Genomic DNA, 14,894 nt, shown 5'->3' on the forward strand with positions numbered 1-14,894 from the left:
AAAGGTTTTCTGGGATTAGTATTTGGCGAGTCGGCAAAGATGGCGACCATGAAGAGTTATTTGAAGCCTTTCAGGCCAATTTTAATTATGATTTTCCTCTTGCTTGTCGGATTTTTGACGTACATTACTGCTACGGACGAACCAGACGACAGCGTGAACGATTTTGCGGAATTCGAAACGGAGGGGGACGAAGATGAAGAGGAAGAAACGGAGACGCATGGAACGGGTGATCAAGATGAAGACGACGAAGGTGAGATGAAGTATCCTTATACATCGTGATCTATAGGCCATAAAAGGTGAAACAACGACGCTTGTGGTAGGCAATGAAACACAGTTGCTCAATCTGCATGGAATCAAAGTACAATTATATCGATCTTGTTCGGAGTTACACTAAAAAAATCTGGGTTTAGTCCGATCCAGTATGACTTTGTAATGAAAATGTCCGTAAATAAGCTTATTGGCTTTACACACTTTATTATTTTCCTGCAATCATTTATTGTTCCATTATAACAATTTTCGCTGATGTTAAATCCATTTCTACTTTATGCCTGTGATGCATGTGCGTCAAGTTTTTCCATTTGCGTGCACCGGCATGGTGAAATACACAACTGAATAATTTAATTTAAAAGCATTAATCGATTTCACGTGTTCATGAGGTACCTGTCATGTGAAAGGGTGTCAATGAAAAGCAATCTGCATATGTCAATGATTATAGAGATGGTGAAGAACTGACAGTCTCTATATGAAATTGGTGATCTTTGACTCTAATATATCACAGTTGGACCAAATGAACTTGAGTGCTTTCTATGATAATTGCCCTAATATCTTAGTCATGCAAGTCACATCCTTACTGATTTTCACATGGAGTGTATGTGTTAAATTAATAAAAAGTGACTTATTTAAACGTTTAGCGATAAAAATCAACATTAAAACACCTCTCAAGTTCATCTTGCGAATAAAAGAAAAAAGCAAAAATCGACCACATTTCAACATTATTTTACTAAACGTCATTGTCAAGTCAAAATGAGACAGAAAAGTAAGTCTATAAATACTAATGAAACAAGGGACCATTAAGTACAAAAGAGAAGCAATGTTCATTTAAACAAAGTGTATGTGTTGTTGCCTTGAGGTAATCGCATTATCATAGAAAGCCCTATGCCAGTTCTGGCCTAAGATTCAGGAAACATGTTACCAGAACATGACTGTAGTAGACAGTATTCCTTATGGTGTTAGTTAGGAGAACTTGTTTAAACATCAAGACGAAATATCTTTGGTGATAATTTCAGGTAATTCTTTATTCTCATGACCCTCTGTACAAGCCTTGTTTGCAAAATTGTAAGGAGAAATTATATGCTGATCTTCAGGGTTAAGCACAAGTTCAGCTTTACCAATCAAGTGCGTAGCAAAACAGTGATTATATAAACAAATCAGAATTAAAATGTATGGAAGTAGTGTGATGGAATATGTGAAGCCTGGTGAATAAATGAGAATGATGTATTAATCGGTAAATGTCACAGGCATACTCGGAGAAAAATCCAAGTGCTCCTATCAGGAGTCGAACCTAAGACCTTCCGATTAATACATCATTCTCATTTATTCACCAGGCTTAACATTTTCCATCACATTATTTCCATTGCGTATATGCCACACATTGCCATTCCAATCCTAGCAATATGCAGGATGTTTGTCCCATGAACCTAGTTTGATGGCCTTAGCTCCCATGAGTCTCCTATTGGTAGAGCATCTGAACTAGTAATCAGAAGGTCTTAGGTTCAACTCCTGATAAGAGCACTCAGATTTTTTTCGAGTATGCCTGTCATTTACTGATTAATACATCATTCTCATCAAAATGTGTGTTTGAGAGATCACAGTGAATGGCTCCTAATAATAACTGATATGACACTTGACAGGTGATGCTCAAGAAGAGACAGACGAATCAGAGGCCACTGTTGAGGAGGTATATGCCTTTTTGTAACATTTTGTCCTTTGGGTAGTTTGAAAAGCACTGACAAAAGTAATCGTCAGAAAAGTTTTAACGAAATTGTCAAGCAAATTTAGTAATAAAAAAATGCCTGCCATCATAATAATCAAAGTTCAAGACTGACATTTTTGTGAAAATTGATTTTAGCCTGACGAAGAACAAGAAGAATTTGACCACTTCACAGATGAAGAAGAATTTGAGGTAGGCATAATATTACTCTTGTTTTCTTTTAGGCTATTTGTATGTTACATTCATTAAAGTTTACTTATATTTTGTTGTTGTGGCTTTCCTCCTATTCTAATTCTCTCTGTTACTTCTCAGGGATATAGTAAAGAAAAGATGCCAAAAGGAAAATCTGGTCCACAGCCAGATTTAAAAATTGAAAAGGTAGGTCTACTTTGTACAGTCTGGGAATGCAGGCGTGTGTTGAAGCCACAATTATGTTCTCTGGTGAAAAAACTGAACAAGAAGTGTCAATACAATTCTTGTATTTGGGGATATAGCATCCCCTCTGTTGGGGTACTCCTGTCCTCTCAAAATGTTTGGTGGGGATGTGTGGCACACCTCATTTAAACACTTACTCATTTTCTGACTAGAAAATATGATTTTTTTTTCCTTCCTATTTGAGGTACAGTATTAAACATTTTTTCCCTGAGCAGTACTGTACCATCAGTATACAAATTGTGTGGCTTTTTTGTAGAGACAGGGTCTTATTGGGGATTTTTTTTATGAAAAAGCTAAAATTAATGTTCACTTTTCTTCTGATTGGCAGCTAAAAAAAGTCAGTTGAATCTCCTGAAAAAATTACAACTGAGAACAGTCATGATTTGTTGGAATTACATGAACAAAAAGTCCCTTCTTTTTTCAGCTGTTCAGTGTTGTTGTTTTCTGATTTTTACTTTCAAGTCTCTCAGATTGTACTTAACCTATGTTTTAGTTTAAAATATAAAAATTATTTTGTTTAGGTTCCTGTCCATTTAAGAACAAATTGGGAGGGATTTTATGCAGAAATTCTGGCATTAGCAGGGCTTGCTGCATATGCTCTAAACTTCTTTGCTGGTCGCAGTAAAAACTCCAGACTTGCAACTGCATGGTAAGTGGTGTGTCGTCGCTCAGTATATATTTTTTACAATAACTGTCAAAATTCTAGTATACTGATTATATCAGATGTAATGGGCATGCTTTCTCAATGAAATAAAAAAAGCCAATTCCGCTCATACTTTTTCTAGGTTATTGTAAAAAAACAAATCAACTGCAGGCTTCCATGGTCTATACATGTACTCTTATAAACCATAAAATGTTCAAAACTTGACAGTGAAACCATGAGCCACACTTGAGTTTTGAACATTAATTTTTATGATGACATTTTATGGTCTTTAAGAATACAGACTTATAAAATTGTCGTCAATTATATATATTTTGGCACTTTGGATCAAGGCAACATAGAACCGTAGAAAAAAAACTGTACCCTGAATTTAGGAGCTCAAATTATGAACTTCTCAAGTCTGGAGGAAGCTTGATTTAATTCACTGAACGTGACCTTTTTAATGATTTAAAAAAGAGAAAGCCTTCCTGTGTGTTGCACTAGCGCTACTAGGGCTACTATAGGTTGAATTGGTGATCTGCCTTTAACCTAAGTAAAATTATATGTACTCATCCTACAGGTGTAGTTTAAATCAGTTATTAATCTAAGTTTAAAAATGTGGGCTGGTGTTTTTTCTTCCTTTTTTTTGGGGGGGGGGGGGGGGTGGTAACCCTACTCCCTCTAGCGACCTAACCTTAACTTAACCCTGACCTGATCCCATCCCAAACCTACCACTGACTGTAACCTCTCTTTCCTTCCCTTCTTCTCTCACTACATGTATAACGAGCAATTTGGTGTACTGTAGATATAAATTATTGCCTTTGATGTCCTTCTAGGTTGAAATCCAACAAAGAACTTTTAGAAAGTAATTTTAGCATAGTGGGTAAGTCAGAACTTGTTTTCATGTATGTGTATTTCAAGTGGATACAAGTCTCCTTAGAACTGATGACAAAATATTTTAAATAAAGATCCTAAGCAAGGGCATTTTTAGAGAATAACAAAACAAGTGATAACAAGTTTATTTTGCTTCACTAACACAAAACAAAGTGCAGAAGCTAACATAAACCAGCCATAAACAATATACAGTAAAACTTCATTGACAACCGTATTGTAAACCAAATTTGAAGCACAACTGGCACTCCTCTTACTTCATGCGGGGCTAGTACAGAAATGTTTTTTGATGGGAGGGGGTGGGGTGGGCACTTATTAACTTTGTGGGCTTTAAGGCTGGGCACTTTTTCGAGGTGGGGCACCTATTCAAAGATGGGTGGTGAATCGCATAAATACGGTATCCATGACTTTCTTTGGTGATATCAGAAGGCAGCATTTCAATCCATGGCAAAAGCTATCCACCCCAGATGTGCTCTTAGGTTGTTCCTGTGACTAAAAGGTTAATCACATGACTAACATGTGACATTTGATTGACAGGTGACGATGGTTCCAGCGATGAACCTCAGCAAGGAGTATTGGTGAAAGAGAGTGAAAGCCTTTACACTCTGTGGTGTACAGGGAGGGTAGGCTGTGATGGAATGCTTGTAGAAATAAAGGTATGTAATGTACAATGTGTGAGAACATAAACCAACTGCTTAGCGTTACAAAATGGCAGACAGATACCTTCACTATGGTCAACTGGCCCCCTGGCCCCAGTTGTTCAAAGCCCGATTAAGCTAAATTATTCTCAGTGGATTAATGTGAACTTTGATTCAAGTTTAATTACTCATCAACACAGGTCCTTCCTAACGATTATTGTCCCTCAGTTTTGACGTTTACTTTTCTTTACCTTTAGCTTGAAATTAGCATTTGAAGCCATTTTTAATGAGCGAGGTGATAAATCTTGATTAATCTTTAATCATGGATAAGCGTTAATCGGCTTTGGAACAACCAGATTGGCTTTCGAACAACCAGACCCTGATGGTCTTTTAAATTTTTGTTGCCAGCCATTACTTGAGTTCATTGCACCTCGGCCATGAGCCACATGTGCCCAGGCACTCATCACATTGACTTTGCCAGAGGAGCAAAATAACAGGCCAAAAAAACCCTGGAAAATACCAAATTACTCCACACCAAGCCATTTTGATACTGAGTTTGACTGCCATGTTCAACCACTTGGCTGGCCACCAAGGCTTGTTGACTGTTTACTCATTTGTTGCTTAACTCGGTTAAATGTTAGACAAACTACTGTCACTACCGAATTCAAACAATGTACTGTAGTGTAATGAAGTGTTTTTTTTTTCCAATAATAATAAGTGGCAATTTATTTTGGTGTTTTTCCTTTTACAGTTACAGAAGCGTCATGATCTAGTTAGTGTGATGTCATATTTACTCAAACCAGCAAGAGACACGATAGTAAGTTGCTGCACTCTCCTTCCTGGCAAAATATGATCAATGAGAAAGCCCAGAGATCTGGGTTTAAACACTGTGTCATCCATAAATTTGCATGTGTATTACCGACATTCAGTTTCATCTGAGTGTGACCACATCATGAAAAACATCTCCTAGTGTAATTTGTGGTTTGTCATCACATATTATTTTGAAGTTTGCGTAAACATTAAGCAAACTTTTGTACCTTTAACTGTTGACCAGAAAGAAGTTTCTCTCAAAAACATTTTTGTCTATTGTGTTGAGTTTATTTGAAATTCTAAATTCTAATAGTTGAATTGAAAAATGACTTAAATATTTATTGATGCTAACAGGAGAATCAAGAAACCAAAAAAATTTCAGCACTTCACAAGAAGAAATAGCAAAACAGTGGAATCTACCGACTACTGTAATAGATGGTGTGGGGGTGTCAAGTCAGAAGGCATGTTCATTCACCACCCTAAGTGATGTTTTTAATGTGGATTTGTTAAGAAGCAAGTGACAGTATCTTTTGAGTAACTCTGATACACTGTTTTTTTTTTTTTTGTCTTTTTTTTTTCATGCCCTCCAAATATTGGAGATTTCTGATCACTGAAATTGTGTCTTGAGTTGTACAAAATTTAACTTTGGTCATTTCTTATAGACTGTTACAGTGCATATGACAGATGAAGAAATGGAAAACTTTGTTTTTGCTGTTTTGCCAAAAAAGACAGCAGCAAAAATGCAAAAGGAGCTGCAGGATTTGGTAATCAAAGTTTTTTTTTTTGTACTTTTCTAGAATCATCCATGTTATCTTGAACTTCTTTGCTGCTTGGAATTTAAAGTTTGTTCCAACCTATCTCAAACATTTTGGGGCATAATGAAAGTTGCTTCATGCTTCGTGTATCAGTAGGAAAAACTGTCGGCTCAATCCACCACTGAAGAAGGAGTATATCATGACACCATCCTTCTTGTTCAGCAGCGTTGCATCTTGTGCCCACTAATGAGATGCCAAGATCAATGTATCCTCCTTCAATCACCTTAATCCATTTAAACTTCACTCCTCCAGCCCTTCTTCTCAATCTTTCCTGTGACATGGCAGTGTGGTGATCTTTCACTCTAAACTGTACATGTAGATGCGTGTGCCATTTCAGCAGTTTTTCAATGTTTGTGTTCTTCTTTTTCAGACATTTTTCTGTCCTGATAAGCGCAGCGGTGCTAAGTATGATCTTCCTGCATCATATGTTGTGTTAAGTGAATCAGCTGAGGCAGCCAGTGCCATCTTATCACAGCAGGTACCATCAACATATAATTATGTAGGCTCAAAACATTTATTTTCCTAACTGATTGCTCCACAATTTCTTGTGCTTGTTATGAGAATTCATAGGTTGTGAAGACAGCATCTGTTAAGTGAGACAGCATCTCCTAAGTTATTGTCACTTTTAACCTTTGTATGTTTTATATTTCCTTAACATTTGATGCAATCCAAAACGTCATCATAGGTTTGTAGCATACAGTCCCATAAACATAGATCTTAGATTTTTTGAGTGAATTTAGAGTATCTTAATACTAGTTGTAATCAAAGATTAGGGAGTGCTTCGAAATGCCTGTTTGGGGAACTACAATGCGACGTCATTCCAAATGGTGACGAAAAGATGAACGATACATATGCCGAACGAAAAAGATCTGATGGTATGCACAGGACACGCACATGACAACACAGGCACACCAATGGATTAGTATACAGTCAACTCTCTCATAGCGACCACTCTTGTAAGCGACCACCTCCCGTAAGCGACCACTTCGAAAACAACCGTTTTGTTTCTCAGTTAAATACTGTTTCAAGAACTCTCGTAAGCGACCACCACTCAAATTTCTTAAGGGACCACGACCACTTTTTAGGCCAGAAATTACACATATTCTTTTGTTTTCTGTTTCCGGTAAGTGACCACCCAACATAATTTCGTATGATCGTTAGTAAATCAGAAGTGACACAAGTTCAATTTTTAATTACACTACAGCGAACTGCTGACAGATAATAACAGTTTACAGACAGAGTAGATGGCTGTAATTAGATCTGTAGGTAAACGGGAATTGTTACAGTGATCTGTTCCAAACTGTCATACAAAGTTTCATCAGAAGAATTAATAGATGTGAAAAAATCAAATAAATTAGTTTCTATTTGACTAATTTTAGCTGCTAAGGTAATATTTTTATGTAATTAATTAATCAATCCAGTATAAGGCTTATTTTGTAGATCTTTCCCGTAAGCAACCACCTCCTGTAAGCGACCACTTTGTCGTGCCCCAAGGGTGGTCACTTATGAGAGAGTTGACTGTATGTCTCAGTCCTTTGTCAAACACAGCAAAGAAGACGTACTGGTATGCATGGTTGATGCGAAGAATTAATTTTTAGGGAAATTGAGAAAAATGAAGATTTTAAGCTGATTTTTATTGCATCATTAGCACACTGTCAGGGTACATGAGTGTATTTTCTCTTCACAAAATCACTCCCCATTTAATAAACATTCAGGTGTAACACCACCTTAATTGATGATCTCCTTTTTTCTCATATGTGGGAGAAATTATATGTAAGGGAGTAGGATTGTACAGCTGTGAATAGTATGCATGAGAGGGAACATAACATTAGTCTGAAATAGTCCATTAAACGTCAACATTATATTATTCCATTCCTTCACTGTACTATTGTCTTCTTTTCCCTAGATCACAAGAGCTATTTCAGGCGGTGAAGAGATGTTTGATTCATTAATATTTTCTGACCAATATGTTGGTCCTAAACAACCAGATGATGAGTAAGTTGAGTCACATACATTTTGCTGTGATTAACATATCCATAACCAACATGTCTTGTAAGTAATGTTGACACAGGGCATTCATGAACATCGAGGTCCAATCAAGTGTGCACAGCTGTAATAACATTTTATTACTGGAAATATGGGCATAAAGACAGCTTGGAGTTTGTTTTCAATCCACAACAATGGCCGGAACAATCCACCGTATGGAAAACAACGGCGGCTGTACATTTTACCACAATACCTTGCGAACCTAACACAGCCAATAGGCACATAGAAAGCCACATTTTTTTGCAAAATTCTTCCCTGTACTAATAACATTGCGTATGCTAAGTTTGAAGTTTTTAGAACTTTTCTGTGCCTTTTTGTGAGCGTTTTTAGGGTTTTGCACACTTACCACTAAGAATTATGTGTAAACTACCAGTTGCCATCTTTGTCTGTAGAGTGGACTGTTGACTGCATCAAAATAATTCACATTAGTTTGCCATGTACTTTCTTAAAAGCTGATAACATTCCATGTGGAATTTTCATGAATCTTTGTGACTGTAATTTGATGGTTTCTGGAATCTGTTGAATTCAGCTTTTCTGTATTTAAGGAACTATTTCAAACCACTTTGCTTCTTTCAGGGAAGGTTAGGGTGAACAAAACCAAAGGTCTTCTGATAATCTGATATGTGTTTACCAATGTTAGAAAGATATCAAAACGTTGTTCTTTTGTTCTTCCATGTTTTCTTACACTTAAGTAAAAAACAAAAATCTTCTCTTTCAGGGAACAAGCAGCCAATGGAAAGCCTGTCAAACCTAAAAAAGTTTTGCTTTTTAACTTCAATGGTATGTTCCTTTGTTTGCACATTCATTTGAGTGCATGATAGAAGATTATATGTAAAACCCATTGCAAAAAATAACGAGGCTGACCAAAAATAAGCAGATCAAGAATTGTGTTCACGGCAAACGGCAAACGAGAGATTTGTGTTTATCTTTCCTTTAAAAAAAAATGAGTACATAGATGAGAATAGTGCAAAGCAATTCTGGCCTTTGATGTTAACGCAAAACTGCTCAGTTTTTACTGAGATACTGAAAAACAGCGAGCGACAAATGTTGGGTAAACATGGTCACGTGGTCATTTCTGCCGTTTGCCATTTGCTGAAACGTAATGCTAAATCTTTCCAATATTTTGCAAAGAGGGGATGAAAGAAAATTGCCTTGTGTACCCTTAAGCCCAAAATATCAAAGAACAAATTCTCCTATCTTGTTCCCATACTTTTCTTGTAAAAGTACTGGGGGGGGGGGGGGAGACGTTATTGAAATGTCAAGAAAATCCATCTTGGGTGATCATATCCTTAATTCTCATGACCTCAGGGGTTGAATAAGCATCGATATTATGAGGAGAAATTTGATGCTGATCACTGTTAGGGCTTAAAAGGTGAAAAAAAAGATCAGCTGAGAGATGCTTTGTGGGCTTCCTCATCCCTTGCTTAGATTGCTCTGCTTCAAAGCCTTGGAAACAGCGAAGTGCTTGGGGGTGAATCTGGATTGTACAGGCATCCCGTTCAGGGTAGTTGAAATGATTTGTTTCTTTCTCAGCATAATAGCATGTATTTTGCTAGAGGTCTAAACAGCCTCGATCAGATCCGAGGGTAAATAAAGTTTCATTCATTCATCCATTCATCCCAGTTCTTTTCAGTTTAACGAACGCTCTTTCAAGGGGGGACGTGTAATTGAGCCATCCAAGTTATTCATCGTTTGTTTGTAATTCATTTCCTTGCAGTGCCGTCTAAAAGTACTAACACCAAGTCTGCAGACATGGTCAAATTGGAGCCTATGATGAAGCTAGTACTTCACTGTATTGACAGGGTTCGGCGCTTCAGGCTTGGAAAAGAGGTTTGTAGCAACTGGTTGTGTGACTGAGTCGAAACCCCTCTGCGATAGTTAAACTCATTCTTGTCACGCCCTGCAATCTATCGATCGTCGAAAATTCGTAGAAAATTTGCGTTACATCCGGTTGATGCCATATTTGGCAAATAGGAAGTCTATAAAATTATCCAATCACTGACCGAGTTTCTATTGGCTCCAGACATCCGACATTTCCACGACATTTCCACATTTCCATCCGACATTTCCACGACAGATGACCGACAGTTTGCCGACAGTTCACGGAAAGTCGGTCACCGAATAGCCTGCGAGGGCAGACGTATCAGTCTGCCTCTCGCTTCTCTCTCTTCGGAGGAGAAGAAGCGACAGCTGGACGATTTGGCTGCGTTCGCAGGCTAGTCACTGAATAAAAACCCCAAATTGTTGCGAAAATCGCGTCAAAATTCACTTAAACGGCTTGTTTGGTTTGATTTTGATTATCGTTTTTCACTGTAGGTTTAGACTGCAAAACAGTGGTAATTTGCGAAGGGAGATGCGAATCGCGAACTCGCGTGGCAAGGCACGAAGCGTAGATAGCGCGGATTTCTCGCGTGGTAGTCTCACATGTGAGAAATATGTCTCTCCCCAGTCTCACTCATGCGATGGACCAACGCAGAAAATACGGACTGTTGTAGCTTTGACTTAGTTATCCTCTATTTTGAATCACTTTGAACTGGAAAGGCTAATCAGTGTTGTGTTGACTCTTAGGCAAAAGCTAAAGCTGAGAAAAACCGACGGGAGCTTGAGGAAAACTTATTGAAACAATCACACGCCCAAAGGCAAGAGGTAAGGTGGAACAAAGACTGATTTCCTTGCTTAGTTCCTGTCAGGCTTCCTTCCAGGCCTAAACGATCAATGGGCCATTTCCGAGTTGCTTTGAACCTCATTATGAAAACGAGGCTAATTGGGTGAAAAAAAACAACTAATTTTCATATGAAAAGCTTTGCATTTAGCCTCGCTTTCATAATGAGGTTCACAGCAACTCGGAAATAACCTATTCATTTCGGTGCCCTTTTCGTACGAACCACGGATCCGACATGTGGAGAGCCGATTCATCTAATGGTTGTATTCTGACGCATGCGCCGACGTTTGACCGCAGTAGGCAACTGGTTTCTCTATCCACGGGGTGAAATGGTTTGTTCACAAGGTAGGGCATAACTGCGGGACCTCGCGTATTTGTTTTATACTAAATTGATTACGTTGTTCTTGATTTGAACTTAAGGCTGCACAACAACGTCGTGAAGACAAGATACGAGCTGAGAAAGAACGCATCATGCAGGAAGACGATCCGGATAGACAGCGTCGGCTTGAGGTTAGTGTTCATGACTGTTTAATTAAGTTTAACAAGCAACCTCTCTGTTTGTTAGATGCGTTAGCACTTGTAAGTTAGTAAGTAACTTTATAAAGGCGGGGTGGCCCAGTAGTAAACCAATTGTTTGTGAAACAGTTTGTCAAACAACTGTTCTTTATCTTCAGCTAATCAAACCTTGGGTTTTCCAGTGTTGTGAAATTTTGAACTCTGTCCCTTTGCCAAAGACAACTTGGGATTACCTTAATCACTAAATCTGATTTTCCGAGGCGCGTAATGCCTTCCGAACAGATATCCACCGAAATGATCTGTTTTGTACCCTTAAAAAGACAGTTTTGAGTTTATGTAATGTTTAAAAAGCAAGCAGGAGTGTTTTATCGCGTTTGGTTTTAGACCCGCTAAAACAGTCGTGCTGCGAGGTTTTTGAACGGCTTCAAAAACATTCCTGGAAAAGCGTGTGTCAATAGAGTTCATAACAATTATGCTTTTGTGAACGTTGGAAATTAGCATAAGAGAAAAACACCGCATACTAATGAGGAGTGTCTTATCAGCTGATAAAACACCGCATACTAATAACGAGGTGGTTTATCGATATAAAGTTACTGCACGTGTTGTATCATCGACCATTTGATAGGTCAATGGGCTTATGAATTTTTAATGAGTTTTGAAGTGCCATGTGATTTAAATGTGCTATATTTTGCCTCTGTTAAGTTGGTTTGTTTTGTTTTGTTAGGAGAGAGAACACAAGAAGGAAATGAAGAAAAGAAATCCTTTCAAAGTGAAGCAAGTCAAGGCTCGTGGCTGAGGGACTGCAGAGTCTGAAATTCTTCAGCCGCCTTCATGTTTTAACTAATTCAGGATTTCTTTGACCAATAACAATAAGTTATTTGAGTTAAAAGGGTTACGAAACGATTGTTTCGTAGCCCAGTTCAGATGTCGCTTTTCTGTCTTGTCGAATGTAATTCAAGCTTCCACTAACCCCCTCCCCCTCCCTCCCTCTTCCCATCTCCGGGCATTTGATTGTGTAGCCACGTGGGCAATTTGAACCAAAACCTGCAATTAGTTTTCGGGAGTTGAGGAGATTATCAGGGACAGTATTTCGGCTTTTTGAGCGAATGGCTCACTCAAAAGAGGATTCAAAAGAGTTTTGAAGGTGTCATCAAGATATCTTGATCTGCATTTGATTAACCTGAAAATTTGTCCACAAAGAGAGACATTTGAGCACCTAAGGGTAGTGGATTTGAGCAGATTTTTGGCTGAAAAAGGGGCGGGAATTTGAACCAGCCAAATTTCCGAAGTTCAAATACTCGGGGTGGGGTGGGATTGGGGGAGGTGGGTTTCTCATTGGGTATGTTGAAGTTTCGAACTGATCGACTTATAGCTGTGAGAGGTGATGTGAAAGTTAAACAGAGTACAGACTCGATTCTGAACCTTGAATTGTTTTCGACGTGACTGAATTGTAAGTTCGACCCAAAAGTCCCAAGGTATCTGTCTTCTTCTTTCCGTTCCGTCGACTGTACTACTTAAAAAGCCGAAGAGTGACTATTTCTTTTTTTCTAATTTTCCGCCTCATCCCAAGGCGCCAACGCGTTTCGTGCAAAGAGCGGGAAAATGGGGGCGCAGGGCTTGGTGGAAAAGAGACTGCAACAGTTCCACATCACCATGCGCACCCCGTTTGACCAGAAAGAGGCGCTTGGGGATGAGGCAGATTAAATTGCATGCTCAAATATCCAATCATAAATCCAAGGAAAACTTTTGAGAAACCAACTCAAGTCCCTGGTGGCTTTGAGCTGATAGTCAATGAACGTTTGCATCCATACAACCCCACTTTGTGGTTTTTCGCTGCAAACGGTTACACAAGATTTTGCGGCTTTTGATGTTTTTGTTGTATTATTTATCTATTGGTTGTGTGCCTTTTTGTCATTTTAGCCATAGACCTCCTCTTGTTTTCCATTGCCATCTTGTTTGGGATGCAAACATGGCTGAAAATACAGTAAAAATATGGGATTTCTGGCCGACATAGGCGGACTTTTAAATGAAATTATTTTCCTAAAAATCAAATAAATATATCATTCATTGGAACGATACTGGGCCATTACAGACGTAACAAACTGCCATTGGCCAATTTTGATTCGAAGGGTGTATTTGAAGTTGAAATTTCTTTTACAGCCGTTATATAGAGAATCGTTCCTGTTCCTCCATATTTGAAGAAATTATTCGTAGGACAAAATGCCTTTTAAAACCCGACACATTCGAGCAACGTTTACAGATGTTCAAAGTCGGCCAAAATCCAATACAGTTTCTGTAATTCATTAAGAATTGTTAGAAGTCATGGGCTCCAGGATTGACCCCACCCCAACAAGATATCATCGGAATCGTGAAAAGTCTATTATTTTAGGTTTTGTACATTGCAGAATTGCGTAAAATTGCTTGGCGTGGAATCCATTAATCTTGGTGTGAGCACTTTTTCACAGATTCCCAGTTCATGTATCTTTGCATTCACCCCATATTGCTAATAAACTAAACAAAAAGTACGCGGCTTTAGTGTCGTTTCTTTAGACTGTTGTACCTCAGCAATTTACGGCTTCAGAGGTTTTTTTTTTTCACCTCGGCTTGTACCATACCTTTTCTTTCTTCATGCCCCTACCCTTTTGTTGATTTGCCTGCGTTTAATTTGCCTTTTCAGATGTGCCCTCTTTTGTGAATTTCCCTACCTTTTTACGCATTTGCGCCAACCCTCCGCACCCCTTTTACGCATTTGCCCTCCTTTTTGTGGATTTACCTACCTTTTTGTGGACTTGCACAACTTATTGTTGATTTACCTACTTTTTTGAGGAGTTGCCTACCTTTTTGTGGATTTGCCTACCTTTTAGTTGATTTGCCTACCTTTTGGTTGTTTTGCCTACCTTTATTTGTTGATTTGCCTACTTTTTTGAGGATTTGCCTACCTTTTCGTGAATTTGTCTACCTTTTGGGTGATTTCCCTACCTTATAGTTGATTTGCCTCCTTTTGGTTAATTTGCCTACCTTTTCGTTGATTTGCGTACCTTTTGGTTGTTTTGCCTACCTTTTGGTTGATTTGCCTACCTTTTAGGTGATTTGCCTACCACCTTTTGGGTGATTTCCCTACCTTTTGGTTGATTTGCCTACCTTGTGGTTTTGCCTACCTTTTTGTGGATTTCCCTACATCTTGGTTGATTTGCCTACCTTTTGGGTGATTTGCCTACCTTTTGGTTGACTTACCTACCTTTTGGGTGATTTGCCTACCTTTTGGTTGATTTGCCTACATTTTTGTGGATTTGCCTACCTTTTTGTTGATTTGCCTACCTTTTAGGTGATTTGCCTACCACCTTTTGGGTGATTTCCCTACCTTTTGGTTGATTTCCCTACCTTCTTGTGGTTTTGCCTACCTTTTTATGGATTTCCCTACCTTTTGGTTGATTTGCCTACCTTTTGGTTG

At 38.5% G+C, this 14,894-nt stretch overlaps 1 protein-coding gene across 2 annotated transcripts; it reads left to right on the plus strand.

Moving 5' to 3' along the window:
* The first annotated feature begins 3 nt into the window (after positions 1-3).
* LOC146474137 (PAT complex subunit CCDC47-like) lies at positions 4-12,406 on the plus strand. Of its 2 annotated transcripts, XR_014866229.1 has the most exons (17): positions 4-250; positions 1,911-1,957; positions 2,129-2,182; positions 2,303-2,368; positions 2,947-3,074; positions 3,902-3,948; positions 4,494-4,612; positions 5,346-5,411; positions 6,067-6,168; positions 6,590-6,697; positions 8,126-8,214; positions 8,984-9,045; positions 9,983-10,095; positions 10,834-10,911; positions 11,348-11,437; positions 12,168-12,331; positions 12,366-12,406. XR_014866229.1 is itself a non-coding variant. In XM_085117403.1 (16 exons), the coding sequence occupies exons 1-16, from the start codon at positions 40-42 to the stop codon at positions 12,237-12,239; spliced, it is 1,452 nt and encodes a 483-aa protein (XP_084973529.1). In that variant the 5' UTR covers positions 4-39; the 3' UTR covers positions 12,240-12,406. The 2 variants fall into 2 exon arrangements, 1 of the variants encoding a protein (XP_084973529.1); XM_085117403.1 differs by having other exon boundaries at positions 12,168-12,406.
* The last annotated feature ends 2,488 nt before the right edge of the window (positions 12,407-14,894 follow it).

Source organism: Pavona decussata, unplaced genomic scaffold (genome assembly GCF_977016875.1).
Source record: "Pavona decussata unplaced genomic scaffold, jaPavDecu1.1 SCAFFOLD_91, whole genome shotgun sequence".
In the NCBI taxonomy this organism is placed as follows: Eukaryota; Metazoa; Cnidaria; class Anthozoa; order Scleractinia; family Agariciidae; genus Pavona; species Pavona decussata.